This window comes from Ciconia boyciana, chromosome 7 (assembly GCF_034638445.1).
Source record: "Ciconia boyciana chromosome 7, ASM3463844v1, whole genome shotgun sequence".
NCBI lineage: Eukaryota > Metazoa > Chordata > Aves > Ciconiiformes > Ciconiidae > Ciconia > Ciconia boyciana.
In genome coordinates this window covers 57,072,927-57,088,787 of record NC_132940.1, presented here as the reverse complement: position 1 = coordinate 57,088,787, position 15,861 = coordinate 57,072,927, and the positions used below count along the sequence as shown (strand labels likewise).

Here is a 15,861-nt window from a genome sequence, read left to right as displayed (position 1 = left end):
GCTAAGAAGAAAAGACAGAGTGCTCAGCTAATTGTGAGCTTAAATCATAACAAACTGTACAGAAGACTGCAGTACAGAAGGAAGGCACTTGAGCTCCAAAGCAGGTGGGCTCCTGATGTGCCTCTAAATGCAGAAACCTATCAAAAACCTACTGTTGAACAATACAGCTTTCCTTACAAAACTACTGAGAGCAAAAAGATCCTGTCCCTATTGCAAAGCCAAAAGCCCGTCTGGAGAAGCAGTAAGAAAACTCAACAATGAATCCTTTCAGAGTGCAGGTCTCTTGAACGAAGAATTTGAAACTGTCACTATTCTTAATAGCATCTCTGGCAATATCCACTATGTCTCATGTGGTACGCTGGATGGTGCTGCCTTACCTGTAAAGAAAGGTGGTTTTGTATACAGCGGGGAGGAGAGCAATAATGGTGAGGGCAACACAGTCCCAATAGTTTTAAACAACTATAAAAGGAAATGCTGTTGCAAAGGGAGTGGAATGGAACTTGTGGCCCCTTGACAGCTATAAAGAGGTCCAAATTTAACCATCATACTGTAAAAAAGAGATCTTTATTTATGATGCATAAGAAACTTTCTATGGTTAGGTTTCGGTATAGAATTATAAAATCCCCGGAACTTCGAGCAAGAGGCAAAACCTGCAAACTGAGAAAAATCAAGCCAAGGTGGGTGGAGAAAATTACGAGGGACCATCAAGAGACGCTCCAGCAGGATTTTGAAAGTGGATTGTGTAATTGGCTTTCCTACTGGAAATCTAAAAGTAACCGTCTTTGGAACCGGTACAGCTTACCAGATATGAACAATAATACACCCAAATCTTTAGGTGAGGAGAATGAAATATGTGCACCTGCAATCTGCCATACGCAGGATGCGTTACTGTCTGCTGAGGAGCCAGAATCCGGAGGGCAGGATGGCAGTGCGGATGCTGTCCCGCCAGAACTGCGTGCTAGAGCGTCTCTGGAGGCAGAGACCTTGCACCAAGTGGAGACCAACGGGGCTCTGGCAGAGGATCATTGCTCTGACATTTTCGTCTCCATGACAGGAAAAGAAATTGCTGTTTCAGGTCAAGATGATGCAGAATCTAATGAGGTTATGGGTGTAGATGGAATGATACTGTTGCAATCCTCCTTGCAGGATTCTGATGTCAATGATAATTTTGCAAATGGACCTTTATCCATGGAGCTGGCGCAAAATGAGGACAGCTCTAGCCAAATGGAAGTAGAGGGCTCCTTAAACCTGGACATTTTTAGTGCGAAGTTACTAGATCACCCTTACTGTAAAAGTCCTCTTGAGGAGCCTTCACCAGAAAGCACAGGACTAAAATCAGGAACTCGGAGGGGAGGCAAAAGGAACAGTCAGAAAGCTTCCCGGGTGGCTGATGAGCAGTTGGCAACGTGGCTTTGTGGTATACCTTTTACATATCTTAGGGCTTCCAGGAATTCCTGAAAACTGCTGGATGTATCGTGGAGTTTACATGTTATATTAATTCCTTTATTAAAATGGTTTCTTATTGTGAATTGTACAGGGTGCTTAGCATAACACTTAATGAAATGAGGCTGCAAAGAGGAGAGCTGCATGAAGGAAGGACAAATCAATGCTTATCTGACAAGCTGTTTTGAGGGATAGTTGAATGGTGCCTCTGCTGCTTATGTTTTAGAGAATACAATGTAATTTCATTGGAATCTTTGTGGAAAATTGTTGATAGACATTTTAAATGTCTTTTATCATGTGGTTTCAGAAGATGATATGGGGTTAAAACTTCCAATTTTTTAAATGGTGGACAATTATTACTCTTAACTTGGTTTTTGAAAATCCTTAGTGTTCTAATACTTCTTTCCAGCCTTATCCTCTCTTCTCTTTCTCTCTTAGACTGAAACTAAATCACTTAATGAATCTCAGGTTTTAATAGCCAAATATTGTTCATTGTCACTTAGTTTTCTCTTCGATTTTTCATGAAGTAGGCTTAATGAATCTTATTAGACAATATTTTTTAAAAAGGCAAGACTAGTCTTAGCAAAGGTTCAGTGAAAAGGCTTTGGGATCTTTTTACTCAATGCTGAGCATGCAGTACTTGATAGTCTCTCTAAAGAGGAACGTGGTAAAAATAGTAATCAGTGTCTTATGTATAGCAGCATACTGTACACGTAGTAAGGAGCAGTAAGCTAACACGCTGTGCCACCTAGTACCATTAATATAATGTTCAAGTTCAGTGGTGTTCTGATAACTGAAGTCTTCCTTTGGAGAAATTGGCTTCATAGATTCCCATAAATCTGAAGCTGGTGTCAACTGGTGTTAAAGGGATTGTTTGAAGTTTGACATGCTCTGATTTTTCTGCCCACCTTTTTGTCCTTCAATTTTGCAATTGATTCTCTAAAGCAAAACGTGAAGAAGGAGGCATTGAACCTCAAAAGATGATTTAGCTTTCCATATCCACAAGTTAGTGTGGGATGTATTTCTCTATGACTGGCTTTATGTGATCCAGCAAGGACCAGGCGCTATTTGAGAAATTGAGAGAAACTGTGGTACCAGAGTGAACAGACCACTTCTGCAATGGAGTTTTAAAGCTTGTCCAGCAGAAAAAGGACGTAATCCTTCTGTAACAGTCAAGAACCAAGATTGTATCAGGGTGGCAAACATTAAAGTTTTGTGGTCTGATAGGCAGTCATGTTCTTGTTCATGAGAGGCCTGAATAACTTAAAAAAATAAAATTAAAAAGACAGACATCAAACTCACTAAATTTTCCCATGCTTGACAATTTTAAGGGAATTCTTACCTAGCTTCTGAATGAAAGTAGGCGAGACCAGTTTCCATTTTCTTCAGAGTTGAGGGTTTCTCTTTGAGGATTGAAGCCAAGTCTACACTACAAACACACTCGTACTGACAGTATAGCACTTCTGAGTTTTCTCAGCTGAGAAGCTGTAAAAAAGAATTTTAATTTTGGTATAACTATGTACATAAGTTCTTGTCTGTTTAGGACTGTTGTTAGTAATTAACTGCACCCTAAAAGATACTGCTAACCTGGCAAGAGTTGCTAGGGTAGATGCATGAAGGAGATGTAAGTGTTATGGATACTCTCGGGTTTTGAGTTTCTCTGCAGCAGCTGAACTCGGATGTTGATGGGCTGCAATAGTTAGTGCGTTCTGATGTGCTATTAGGTGTCAAACAGAGCTCCATGGTAGATCCTGTTTGTGATGGGTGTCTGATCTTGCACCAGGTCTGAACTTTGTATTTTCCTCCTTGAGTTATGCAGTTACACCAGCCCAAGTGAGGTCAGTCTAGCTAGAGGTCTCTTGGAGCTCTGCTAGTGTTAGTTGTAACTACAAGAACAATCCTTCCTCTGCGTGTATGAATAAAAAGTATTTAAAAATTTCATATATTAAAAGACAATAAGGTACACTTACATCCCCATACATCTTCTATCTAGACTTCTAGCCAGAGTGAGAAATATCCTCCCTGTCACAGTCTACTAAGATGTAAGGGATAAAAGTTGTTAGGCAAGTGTGTGGCAGAGTTGCGAGGAAGGATATCCTTCTGTGAAGAATTCTTCCTTGTTGCTTGATCTTGCTTTTCAATCCCCCCTCCCTTCTGTCGCACATCCAGGTGTACTTCTTGCTGTATCTTCACTGCTTTTCTCGTCTCTTTGTGTTTTGTTCTTGGTCTCTCTCCTTTTTTTATTATTTTCTTACTGCTGTTCTTCTGGCACTTTTTTCTGTCAGATGTATCTCTCATCTTGCTTCTTCCCATCCTGATCTTTGAAAGTTTCCAGGAAATATTATTAAAGCCTTAGTAAACAGAGAGCTAAACATACACTGCACTGTCCAGTGATACTGTCTGCCATCACACCCAGGCCTGAGAAGAGTCCTGAAGTTTGGGTTAGTTCAATTTCCCTGGACTCTGATCTCAGATCCAGCTTTCTGTACACAGAACACGTGTTTTCTGCTGCATTTGAAAACTCATTTTCAGAAAGCTGGACAACATGGTCTTTTTTCTCTTATTCATTAGCAAGTGTTGAAATCCTGTTTTCCATTCTCTTTCATTCTCAAAGTGGTTTTTGATGCTTGAGTGTGATTTATGTCTCCACTGTTCCAGTCTTGTGTCTGAGGAAAAAAAAAAAAAATCTATTTCCTAGGTTTTTTAATTCCTCCAGCATTCATCTCTTCATTATTTCCTAGTTAATATCTTTTGTTTCTGGTGTTATGGTTGCCCAGGCAATGGCAGGCTGACATGGCTGTCTGTGGCACCTTAAATGCCATCCCTAGGATACTAGCGTAAATGAGTTAAACTTGCTGAGAGTCTGTCTGGTGTCTCTTCTGTTTGCTATGGTGGCAGCAGAGGAGCTGAACAGACTGCAAACACTCTGCCAAGCAGGGCTGCTTACATTTCAGGAGAGTAATTCTGCATACCGTAAGGACAAGATACTGGGTTTTCAGTGAAAACTGTTGCAGAAACTGATGGCTTTTCATGTTGCAGTAAAATTATTTAAGATGCCAACTGAAATAAGCAGTGGGATGGATTCTCCTCGTAGCACTGGTATAATTAGTTTGATGTAGATATATGTGTATATGGGAAGAATGGGGTCTGATCTTTCCCTGTAAAGCTGAGTGATCAGATTCCTGCTTTTTTATTTTTGTCCTCCTTCCCCTGCTTTTATTTAATGTTGCAAATTTGAGCTCAGTTTTCTTAAATATATATCTTGCCATGTGTGGTGCTGTGTGTTGGTTAGGTGCAGAATGATTGCTGCTCGTACTTGGAAGAAATGACTGTTTTATTGGACTAGTGAACTCTGAGGGTTTTTTACATGTTTGCACTTTCATTTTTCTGGTATATTTAAAGGATTCCTAGATGAAGTTATGAAGAAATATGGCAGTTTAGTTCCACTCTGTGAAAAAGATGTCATGGGAAGATTAAAAGAAGTCTTTAATGAAGATTTCTCCCATAGGTGTGTAGCAGTATCAAATTCTAGACTTTGTAAAGGACAAATTGCTTGCATTGCTACTGCACGCTCCACGTCTAACACCTAACAGAACAGAAGTCCATTTGATATGAACTTGACTTATTTTTTTTTCTACCTTTTCAATCCTGTTTTAGAAAACCTTTTATCACCAGGGAAATCATGAAGTATCGGGAAAAACATCCAAAACCCTCCACTTGCAATTTCCGGGTCTTCTATAATAAGCACATGCTAGATATGGATGATTTAGCTACACTGGAAGGCCAGAACTGGCTGAATGACCAGGTCAGAGATGCTTGGTGTTTATGTGCTTCCTTACCCCTTTTTAGCCCATTTATATTAGGATATCAGTTGTTCACCTTCTGCTGTGTTATAGGTGGTCTATCCTTACTTTACACTTGAGAAGTAAAAGAAATGTTGAGCAGCTTTTACAATGGCAGGTGCAATAATAGTGGTTACAAGTCTGGAAGGCGGGAGGTGTCACAACTGAACTGTTTCCTTTTGAAGAAATAATGCTGCACTATTTTGAGAAAATAGTGGCTACCCATATAGGTTTTAGCATCTCCGCCCATCCCCAAGCTTGAGCAGATTACAAGAACAGCAGAGTGAAGCAGCAGACTGTGGCCCACAGCCAAAAAACCAAGAAAGCTGCAGTGCCCAGGGCATGCACCGGTAGACTTAAATTGAATTAAACTGCGTTTCAGATTGAGGCAGACTTCAAGCAGCCAGTTACAGTCTCTCTCCGGGCCGACCGCTATTAGTTCCAGAGTGCTTGTCCTTCAGACTACAGCAAAATGTTACTATAATTGCTTACCTCCTTATTGCTGTTTCAAGTGTGAAGGGTCCTACGTTTTATGGGAACTTGTGAATTTGAGTTTTACAAAATTATTCTGTACATATTCAAATATTTACTAACTCTTACAGATAATTAACATGTATGGTGAACTCATAATGGATGCAGTCCCTGAAAAGGTGAGGGTTTTTGTTATTACGCAAATGTACCTAATGAGACATTGAGAGGGAAGGGTGAAACATTGAATATTTCAGATACAGAATTGACATGTAGCTCAATGATGATCTGAGTGGTTCTGTTATAATTTGTTGCTATCTGCTGCTCAAATTTTCTTCCTTTCCTGTGCTAAAATACAGTTTTCAGTGCTGTTGCTCTTGTTTCAGGAACTTATTGGATTAGCTGTGCAGGTGGTCTCTGTGGTGACCTGATGTTACTGGTGTACCTGTAGAACACAGGTGCCCTGCTTTCGCCCATCCCACTCCTTTCCCCCCTAGAGGTTTCTGTCTCCAGCTTATCTGCTTCTAAAGTGCTTTATCCATGCCCTTGCTCACCAGTCTGGTGTTTCAGCTGAAATTTCTAATGATGATGGATTTCTGCTGAGATGACAAACCATGAATGGTAGCATCTGAACCATGCACATGTGCTGCTTGCACTCACCCACCCGCCCACCTCGCAGCTGTGGGGGCCGTAACAGCTCAAACTGTGTCAGATGCCTGCCTGGTGAATGTGAATTGATGCAGAGCTGCTGGGTTTCTTGGCAGTATTGACTCTGCAAGACTCTTTGGTTTGTGCATCCTCAACAGAATGCTTACTGCTTTTCAACTGTAGTGTCTAACTGTTGGTGGCAGTTGAAAAAAAGAAAGGGAAAAAAAAAAATCAAGAAAACACACACACCACCCTCCCCAGCCCCCTTCTGTGACTACATTTGCAGCAGTGGCAATTATAAAAAGCCATCTGTTTACTAGTAGAGCTGAACAATTTTCAGGTGAGACCACAAAGGAAGACCCAAACAAAGCCATTTTTAGATGAGCTTTGCAGAACTCCTAAAGCTCAGAAGAAAGAGCGTTGTTGCTTTGATTGGTGGTGATGGTGATTCTTCATTAGTATTCTCTGTACTTCCTGAGTGTGTGCTAGGGTTGTGGTATTGGAGATTGTATCTGTTTGCTTGTGTCTGCTTTTTCTTCATAGTGTATAATTGAAATCCTCATGGGAGATTTTGTGCTGGTACCTCAGAATGTGGTTTTGAAGTCTGTTGGCATAGCTAATGGGTCTTAGACTGTGTTTTCAGATGCTGAATTTTCTAACTTTTTTTTCAAGTAATAACTCAAGCCTTCTACCACCTCTACACTAGCAGGATTATTAAAAACAGATGTTGCAGATTTCCATTTGTATTAATCTGTTCCTGTAATTGCAAGAAGCTAAGCACAGGGAATAATAGTATTAACCTGCAGCTAAGTAATTTTTTTTTTTAACATAAGCCTACATTTTTTGCCATAAATATAGGGTTTTAGTTACAAAATGGTTGTAGTATGACTTAAAAATGCTTTTAAATAAAAGAATATTGGTTTTGTCTGGAGCTGGTCATAGTAGTTGAATACAAATGACCATGTTGTTGGATTAAGTCTCATAACTTTTTTTTTTTTGAGTCTCAGCTTCCAGCAACTAAAACTTGAATTTACTCCCTTCTCCACCACCCCCACTTTGCCAGTCCAGTGTTCTCTTCCTTAATCCCTGTAAAAAACAACAAAAACTGTAACTCCTTGTCCTGGTGTTTTTCTCCTAAGTCCACCCGCAACAAAAAATTAAACATGATATGCCTGGAGATACAAAAGTGTAAATATAAATGCTGCAGTGGCTCACATCATATATTGTAGGGAAATAAGGCTTGCTTTATTTGCTAGCTGAAGAACGGCAATAGTTTAGGCTTGGCAAAGCCTCTGTTTGTCCCTACTGGGGTTCTATTTCTAAACCTGCATTAAATATTGCCTCATTACAAGTTGTTTTGTATAAATTATCCTGGGGGAAGGGGAATGACTGTGCATGAAGATTTCTGTGCTCATTCCTCCTCTCTCTCTTTTTTAGGTTCATTTCTTTAACAGCTTTTTTCATAGACAGCTCGTAACCAAAGGATATAATGGGGTAAAACGATGGACTAAAAAGGTATCCTTTAACTGTGTGTCATCAGTGCTCTGTTTTTTTTCGGGCTGGGTTGAATTGCTAACTTGAAACTGGGTTACAATGTGTTACCTGCAAAGGAGCTATACAAAGTGGGGAGAGGTTAATAAAAATAGTAGGGCAGCACTATTCAAGTTAGTACGGTTATGTTGTGAAAATGTACTTTGAATGGCTTCATCATTGGTGGTAGGTTATCTCTTTTGTGTATGTTCATGGAAGCTGTTAATTTAGCTGCAAGAAATGTCTCTTACTGCTCCTGACAGTGCCAGGTACACTAATCTACAGGAGAGCTTAATTCTGCTTCTTCCTTTTATTTCAAACTGGGATTGTTTGATAAAATCATTGTTACTCTTGAGTAACATGTACAGGTATTAGAAAGCAGAGATTAGAGACCCATAGTTAATAAGCCAAACTCTTGTTCACATGACAAGAACAGAATTCACCTTGCTTTCCAGAACCCATACCAGATCACAGGTTGTGGTATTTTCTGAGGCAGCTAATACAAAGACCAGTGCTCTCTTTTTTTTTTTTTTTTTTTTTTTCCCTGTGAACATTTGTCCTTTCTAATATGGGAGATGAGGCAAGACTAATCAAGGACCATGTTTGAATGTATGATCTTTCTGCCGAAGCACTTAAATAGCACACATCTGTGAAATGCTAGAGATGAACTCATTATCCAAATATAAAATCTATTCGTATAATTTATTAAAATCTCTTTAAAGAGAGACTGAATATTGGTGCCTAATATTCACAGATTTTTTTTTTTAAATGTTCTTTTTCTCCAGCAACCAAAGTTTTGCAAAAACCCAAAAGTGAAGGTAGATTCTGAAAGCAGAACCTGTATTCATGTTGCTGCTGAGGAGGGACCAGATGAGAGCAGGACAGTTGTTTAGACATTTACACTTAAATTCCTGAAGAATCTCTAAAGCAAGGATGAGAACTAAGCAGTTTCTGTTGGAAGGATTCAGTAGACTGCTTCATCCTGCAATATTCAGTTGAGGGGAATTTGTTTCTGCTTTTTAAACACACCAGGTTTTATAAATGTGCTCTCCTGGGATACAGGAGGCCAGAGCCTAGAAGGACATGCTCTGCAGTTAGACACAGAAGTGGTTTCAAAGCTCCTGTTCATGTCTGTCCCTTCTGGCCACTGATCACACTGGCATTCCTGCTCTGATCCGCTGTCACGTCAACTAGCTGACCCTGCATTGTCTCGGTGAAAAAAAATCTAGGTTGCCACCGTTCTTTCTGTACATCAGATCTTAACTAAAGACCCTTCCAGCTTTTGGCTGCCTCTTTCCACTCTTCTGCTATAGGTTTGCAGGCCTGCAGCAATCCCACAGCTAGGGTCACATGAGGACCCTTGAGTTTAGCATGGCTCTGCTGTTGCTGGACATCACAGAAGGTGTAGTTCATTTATCTTATTCCAGTTTTTCTTTGTGGGCTCAGCTTGCTGCTGGCTGACATCTCTTTGCTTCTCTCCAAGAATGATGGATCGTTGTGTAGCAAGTGTGCTGTAATCTGGTCAGAAAGCAGTTTCTGCAGGTGGGAGCAGGGATTGTCGATGCTTGTGACAATCAAAGCACTGTTGTGAGCAAGGCTCAGCTGATAACTGCTGTGAATGCTCAGACCTTTTTGTGCCTTCAGCTTCCCACTGTTACTCAAAAAATACACTTTTCTTTCCTGCAAACGACGTGCCTTTACCAGTAGTGCAGCAATTATGTACTGTTCAAATTGCACAGTGCTTAAAAAAAAAAAAAGGCAGCATAGAAATCTTCCCACAGGATGAGTTCATTTAGTTCAGTATTCAATTCTTGCTTATTTTCTGGACTGTACCACCAAAAACCCAGCAATTAGACAACCATTTCAAGAGGAGCTGGGAGAAGGAAGATTATGAAAGACCTTTCCGAAAGCATAAGGGCTCATCTGCCACACAGGCACTGGGGGTGTTGTATCTGATCTACTTGTTCTGTACTTTAAGACCTTCTCTCTTGTTTGCTTGCCTGTGACCACAGTACATCTGCTACAAAGTTAAGTTCAAGAAAGGATTAATCTGCTCCGTCTTCACCCCCTCCTTTCCTCTGCTCACCAAAGCATCGTGCACTCCTCCTCTGTCCTCCTCTGCCAAGTCGCAGAGCCTGTCTTACGGCAGAGGGAGTCAAGCTGCACCAGCTTGCTGGTTTTGTGGGGTGTTTGTAATCACAAGTGCTTCATCTGTCACCTAGCCATCATGCAGCTCTGACAGAAATCAGTGGTGTTCATACTGCAGGAGTGTCATGACTGAAGATACATAGCTAACCCAAATTGAGGCTCGACTGTATTACCATCATTACTTAAGAAATCCCACTTTGACGCAGATGTTGAAGTGCAACATGAGCAGGCTTTTGCCACAAATACAGTGGTGACTAACTCTGGTACTGTACAATGATCCTTAGCCACTTTCTGGGCTGTAACTGTATTTTTGTGCCTGCTAGTAAGTTGTGTATGAGATAAATGTGAGGAATGTGCTGAAAGAGTGGAGGGGGTAAAAGAAGACTTCAGTTATGGGGTGGCGGAGAGGAGACTTAGATAAAACTAATATCTTGCTTTGGTGTGTTGTGCCTGTGGAATTGTCTCTAATGTATATTGTTCTTCTTGCCAGGTGGACTTGTTCAAAAAGACTCTCTTGTTAATTCCTATTCACCTGGAAGTCCACTGGTCCCTCATTACTGTGAACATCCCCAATCAAATTATTTCATTTTATGATTCCCAAGGCATTCATTTTAAGTTTTGTGTAGAGGTGAGTGACAGCTGTGTCTGCAAAGTTTGAACTGTTTTCTTGACCAAACCACGCCCCCTCCTTTTTCTGTTCAGCCTTAAACTTTAAATGCAGTGTGTCTGTTGTCCTGCCGTGTGTGAAATGAGAATCAGCTTGTCCTGCTGAGGAGTCTGAAGCACAGACCTCCAGGGTCACACCAGAGCTGGGAGCTGAGGTCAGATTGCCTATTGCCTAATTAGCCTGACCGTGTAATCGGCACACCTTTTGTGGCTCTGGCTTGTCGCTCCCACAAAAAGCAGGGGCTCAAAGCCAAGTGCCATAGGGAAGCAGACTAGCCAGAAGGAGAGTAAAGGCAGTTCTTTCAACTGCTAAGGGACTTGTGTTTAGGAAAAGATAAATTGTGGTCCTTTTTGGGGGAGGTTGCCTGGGTGAGAGTACAGGACTGAAGACGCTGTAGTGCTGCCCAGTGGGGTTTACGTGTTACTGTGCTATTAACAGCGTGTTGCCTTTGTCCTCTGTCTGCATTGGTACGGAGTGCATACCTCTGATTATAACCCAGCAACCTTTCGAAGCTGCAACCTGAACGCTGGAGTTAAATTATCAGTCTTCCTGGTAAAAAGCAGCCAGAAAATTTTTGCTGGGACTAGCAAATTGTAATGACCCTCTTACAAAAGCTAATTTTGTCAACTTAATTGCTTGCTTGATGCAGCAAGCCCTCTACTTTTAACTGTGTGTAGTTGTTGGCTTACGGAAAAGTAGTAATTACTGTACCCAGGAGAGTTCCCAGCTAGGACTTCTGAATGAAGATACTAGTTTCCTGCTAGCATTTGCTGAGGATGAAGCTAATGTTTGTTCTGGGAGCGAGAGACCTCATGCTCTCCAGCTTCTGAACCCACAGCATAAACCAGGGGTCCCTCTCAGCAGCCCTGCACTCTTTCGTGCAGTCTTGCAATGTGGCCTTTCCCATCCTGCTCCAGGCAAGGCATTTGCACTTAAATGTCTCACAAACATGAGAGGCTTTTATTCCTGCCCTTTCTAGGGGAAGGGGGGCCAATACCCAAAACTACACTGTGATCCTAAAACCCACTGAGGTGAATGTTAGTGTGCTGGAGTGTGTTTAAATTATGCTATAAACCACCAGCCAGTTTACAGAGAAGTAGAAGGATTTGCTTAACCCAAGACCACAGGCTCATTTATCTTGCTTCCTTCTCTTCGCTTGTGTCAGGCTATTTTTCCCTGAATGTCACTAAAACTCTCCCTGGAGCTTTGTTGATTAGCTGCAGAACTCAAAGCATTTTGTATTGAGATTCAGGTAGGAAAATGCTATCGTATTGAATGTAAGGGCCTTAGTGTCAGCCAAGTAAGCCAGGAGAGAACACATGCCAGACTGCACCGTGTGTCTCTGCATGTCTGAGAGCACTCTGACTGTGTGCCCGAGTGCCACAGCTAGTCTAGTATTAAATATACCAGTGTACAGTGGGGCTGAGGGGTGTTAAAGCTCCCCTTGATAGACCAAGATGAGCCTTGATGGTAGAAGGCACAGTACCCACCACAGTTCATCTCTTTACCTCTAGATCTGAGCTCAGCTCCTAATGCTTAATGCTTACCTGAAATTTGTCCTCATTGTCAGAAGGATACCAGCAAAGATGTCAATGTGTCTCTCCTGTTCTTTAGCTGGTGAATTATATTGTTGCTTTTTTTCCTTTCCTTTTTAAAGAACATTCGAAAGTATTTGCTGACTGAAGCAAAAGAGAAGAATCGCCCCGAGTTTCTTCAGGGTTGGCAGACTGCTGTGACAAAGGTAAATGGCAGCACTTTGAGCTCTGGAGTCTGACTTTCTGGGAGATTTTAGGAGGCTGCTTCTAAACCCATATATTTGTACAAGTAGTAAATTTTTTTATGCTGACCACGTGGAGAGTGGTAGGAGCGACACGTGGTTACACATGGGAATTAGAGCTCTGTCGCTCATTCAGCTCCCACCAGGTCTTTAACACTTTCTGCAAGTGACTTGATGATCTGAGCCTAATCTCTGGACAATTAAATATCCGTGCAGCAAACCCTGTATCTGGTGCCCATGTTGGCACAAGGTCAAGGACTGAATGAGCTGGAGACTCAGCTTCCTGACTTCTGCCGAAAGGACTGTTCTGAACTATGCCAAATGGATGGGGTTTGGTGAGGGAGGGAACAGGCTAATGCTGCTACTGCCTATATTTTATGTTTGCTATGGATAGAGGGCTTTGGTCTCCAGGGCTGTTTGTGGCACATTGCATTTGATCACAAGTAAACAAAGTCTGGCAACAATAAAAGGGAATAACTTGTGTGTAGTGTAAATGAGGAAATATGTGATTTGCGTAGCCATCCCATAATGGCTCCAAACATATAAAACGGGTCATTGCACACTAGACATAATCCCAACAGCTCCCTCCTCGCACAGGTTTATTTTTAGATGCTGATACAATGATGAAATGATTCCTCTCTGCACTCACGCACACCCTGTGCAGTCAGAGTTTGTCCTCCTGCATTCTGTGAGGCAGAAGATCTGGGAGTTGAGGAAAAATAATTACTTTTCCTCTTCAAGTGTCAGAGACACAGCAGCACTAGTGAGTGGGACTTTTTAGCTACACATATCAAAATCAAGCATGTTTGAAGAAATAATGAAGGTTGAAAGTTATCATTTGAGACTGCCTTGCTCAGTGCTGTTGTCCGACGATGGACCACTCTTCATGTTCTTTGAGACCCTTTGGTGTGGCTGGGGGAGGAAAGCCACTGCTGGTAGCATGGATGCTGAGAGTAAGCTTCCTCTAGGCCTGTGTGACTTTGCTGATACAGTTTGGTCCTGTGTAAAGCCGATAATGCTGTACAAACATTTATTTAAACTAATTGGGAAGCTGTTCTGTGTAGGTCACTAAAAGAAAATAAACTCGAAAGAAAGATTCATAATTTGTTTTCTGTCCTACACTATATATTTTTCTAAATGTTAGGTGTTATTCTAACAAGGTGTTGAGTGTCACCTTGCAGAAGTTGGGATCAGAATAAGTAATTACAACTCCAGTTTCTAGTGCTGCAGAACAGCTAGCTCCGAGAACGAGATACCTGATTGTTTTGCCAAATCTCCTTTTGGACTTTAAGCAGGACTTAGAGAATAAAAGGATAAGTAAAGATCTAACATGTCTATTCTTGTTTCTTTTCCTTTTAGTGCATTCCACAACAGAAAAATGACAGTGACTGTGGGGTTTTTGTGCTCCAGGTAAGAGTACTGCTTTTTAAAAATCAGTGGCCTGTATTGTTCATATAGTAAATGTCCTTTTTTTTCAATCAAGCCTTTTCCTTTTCCTCAGTACTGCAAGTGCCTCGCCTTAGACCAGCCTTTTCAGTTCTCCCAGGAAGATATGCCTCGAGTGAGAAAAAGGATTTACAAGGAGCTGTGTGAACGCCAGTTAATAGACTAATAAAATGCAGCCAACCTAATTTCTCTGGCATTTCTGACAAGTTGCAGCTGGTGTTTGTGTACTTGAATTTCTGAAAACTTCCGTGAATTTTGAGCGATTCTCAGCTGAGTGGTGTGGCCACTGTTGTTACCTCAATTTTTTTGACAAGCTCTTTAACTGGCAGAACATAACAGAGCTGCCGTAAAATATTCCTTATGTCAGTTTGGTTCTCTTATGTTCTTTCCTGTATTTAATATTTATTATCTCAGCATGCATATAGGCAAAGCATGCAACTAAAACCATAAAACTGTAGATTTGGTGCACCTTTGAGATGTAGCTAGAAATGACAAATACAGGTGATTTTGTCTGGAAACATAAAGATGCATGATATGTTTTCTGATGCAATAATGCTTTGAATGTATCAAAAAAAAAAAAATCAATGCCATAAAAAGAACAGCTAGAACCTATTTGATAGTTCCATTGTCCCTGTTGTGGCTGTATAATACTGAATTACCACTTTTTAGGGTGGCTAAACTCATCTACAGATTTAATTTGTGGAGACCCCTTTTTTAAATAGTTCAAGTTGCTAATAAAGTTTGTTCTGTTAACATTTATCCAGCTGTCATTATCAGCCTGTCCCTATAGATAAAAAGCAGCCTTTGCACAAATAAAGCTTCAGCACTTGTCTGTATAATAAAAAGTACAAAGGTGTTCAGTCAGTCAGATTGATGGTATGTTCCTATATGCTGCAGAAGTCTCCATGATGTGTGTATTAAGGAGAATTATAAAGCTGGCCCTGAAGAGTCACAGCTTAGATACCAAGATAAACTCCTTGGCTGTAACTGTTTAAATCTCAGATGGCTTTGTTTCAGTTCCACAGTATGCAGTGAAATGTACCATTTCGGCATCTCTCCCTTCAGCTCTGTCTTCAAATGAACTCCCTTCAAGCTTGTCATGTTTAACCTCCCATTGGCTTTTGCCTTTGTTCAAATATAAATTAATTCATTTCTGCTGCATCTGCTGTTTGATTGTCTCAAACATCCCTAGTTTTGTTTGCGTTCGGTAGCACTGATGGGTCTGGTTGGGAATAATAGCGCTTGGGTGTGTGCTGTACAAACACAACAAGATTATGTCATTCTGCTCCCGAGGGGCAGGAGGCTGTGAGTCCAGCACTAAACTTTGCCATGTCGTTGCACTGGACAGGGATAAGTGAGAGCAGTGGATCTTGAGACTTTTGGGGTTTTTGCCTTGATCTGTAAACTATGATGTGCTCCTTGCTGAAGAGAGCTAGTTTTGTTTGAAGAGACTGTTGTATGGGATGGCTACACCAGCAAATGTCTTCGCTATGTTTTTCTGCCAGATAAAGGAGTGAGCCCAGAGGAAAACTATTTTTAATGCTAAACATCATCTGTTGCACAGCTTCACTTTGTGTCTGTCCATAGCCCTGACTTCTGATGGAGGAAAACCACTTTGAGTTCTCTGTCTTGCAAATTAATTCAGACTTGAGCTAAGCCAGGTGCAAATCCCTCCTAGATTACAGGAGGGAGCAGGAAGAAGTGAGGGAGTGCCAAGCGCAGTCAGGCTGGGAGATGGAAGCGTGTGCATGCTGTGTTGTGCTAGAGAAGGAGGTGCTGCAGTATCCTTGTGTGTTCCCACTTCCCCTTGTGGCAGCTGGCAAGGACTGGCTTAATTTAGCAAGATAAGGAAGGCCTTAAGCACTTGGTTACATAATTTAAACAAGAAACTT

At 41.3% G+C, this 15,861-nt stretch overlaps 1 protein-coding gene across 2 annotated transcripts; it reads left to right on the top strand.

Moving 5' to 3' along the window:
* The first annotated feature begins 330 nt into the window (after nt 1-330).
* SENP5 (SUMO specific peptidase 5) lies at nt 331-15,144 on the top strand. 2 transcript variants are annotated; one of them, XM_072867205.1, is made up of 9 exons: nt 331-1,417; nt 4,846-4,951; nt 5,101-5,248; nt 5,888-5,935; nt 7,839-7,916; nt 10,570-10,707; nt 12,404-12,487; nt 13,883-13,933; nt 14,007-15,144. In XM_072867205.1, exons 1-9 carry the CDS (start codon nt 472-474, stop codon nt 14,133-14,135), a joined length of 1,728 nt encoding a protein of 575 aa, XP_072723306.1. In that variant the 5' UTR covers nt 331-471; the 3' UTR covers nt 14,136-15,144. The 2 variants fall into 2 exon arrangements, with proteins under 2 accessions (XP_072723306.1, XP_072723307.1); XM_072867206.1 differs by having other exon boundaries at nt 14,025-15,143.
* Nucleotides 15,145-15,861: the final 717 nt, after the last annotated feature.

What these genes read in the sequence shown, in the direction of transcription:
- SENP5 (XM_072867205.1), top strand. Translation starts at nt 472, where the DNA reads ATGCTGTTGCAAAGGGAGTGGAATGGAACTTGTGGCCCCTTGACAGCT. An exon ending in GTTGGCAACGTGGCTTTGTG is followed by an intron (nt 1,418 to 4,845) that starts GTATACCTTTTA and finishes GTATATTTAAAG; the next exon opens with GATTCCTAGATGAAGTTATG. An exon ending in TGGATGCAGTCCCTGAAAAG is followed by an intron (nt 5,936 to 7,838) that starts GTGAGGGTTTTT and finishes TCTCTTTTTTAG; the next exon opens with GTTCATTTCTTTAACAGCTT.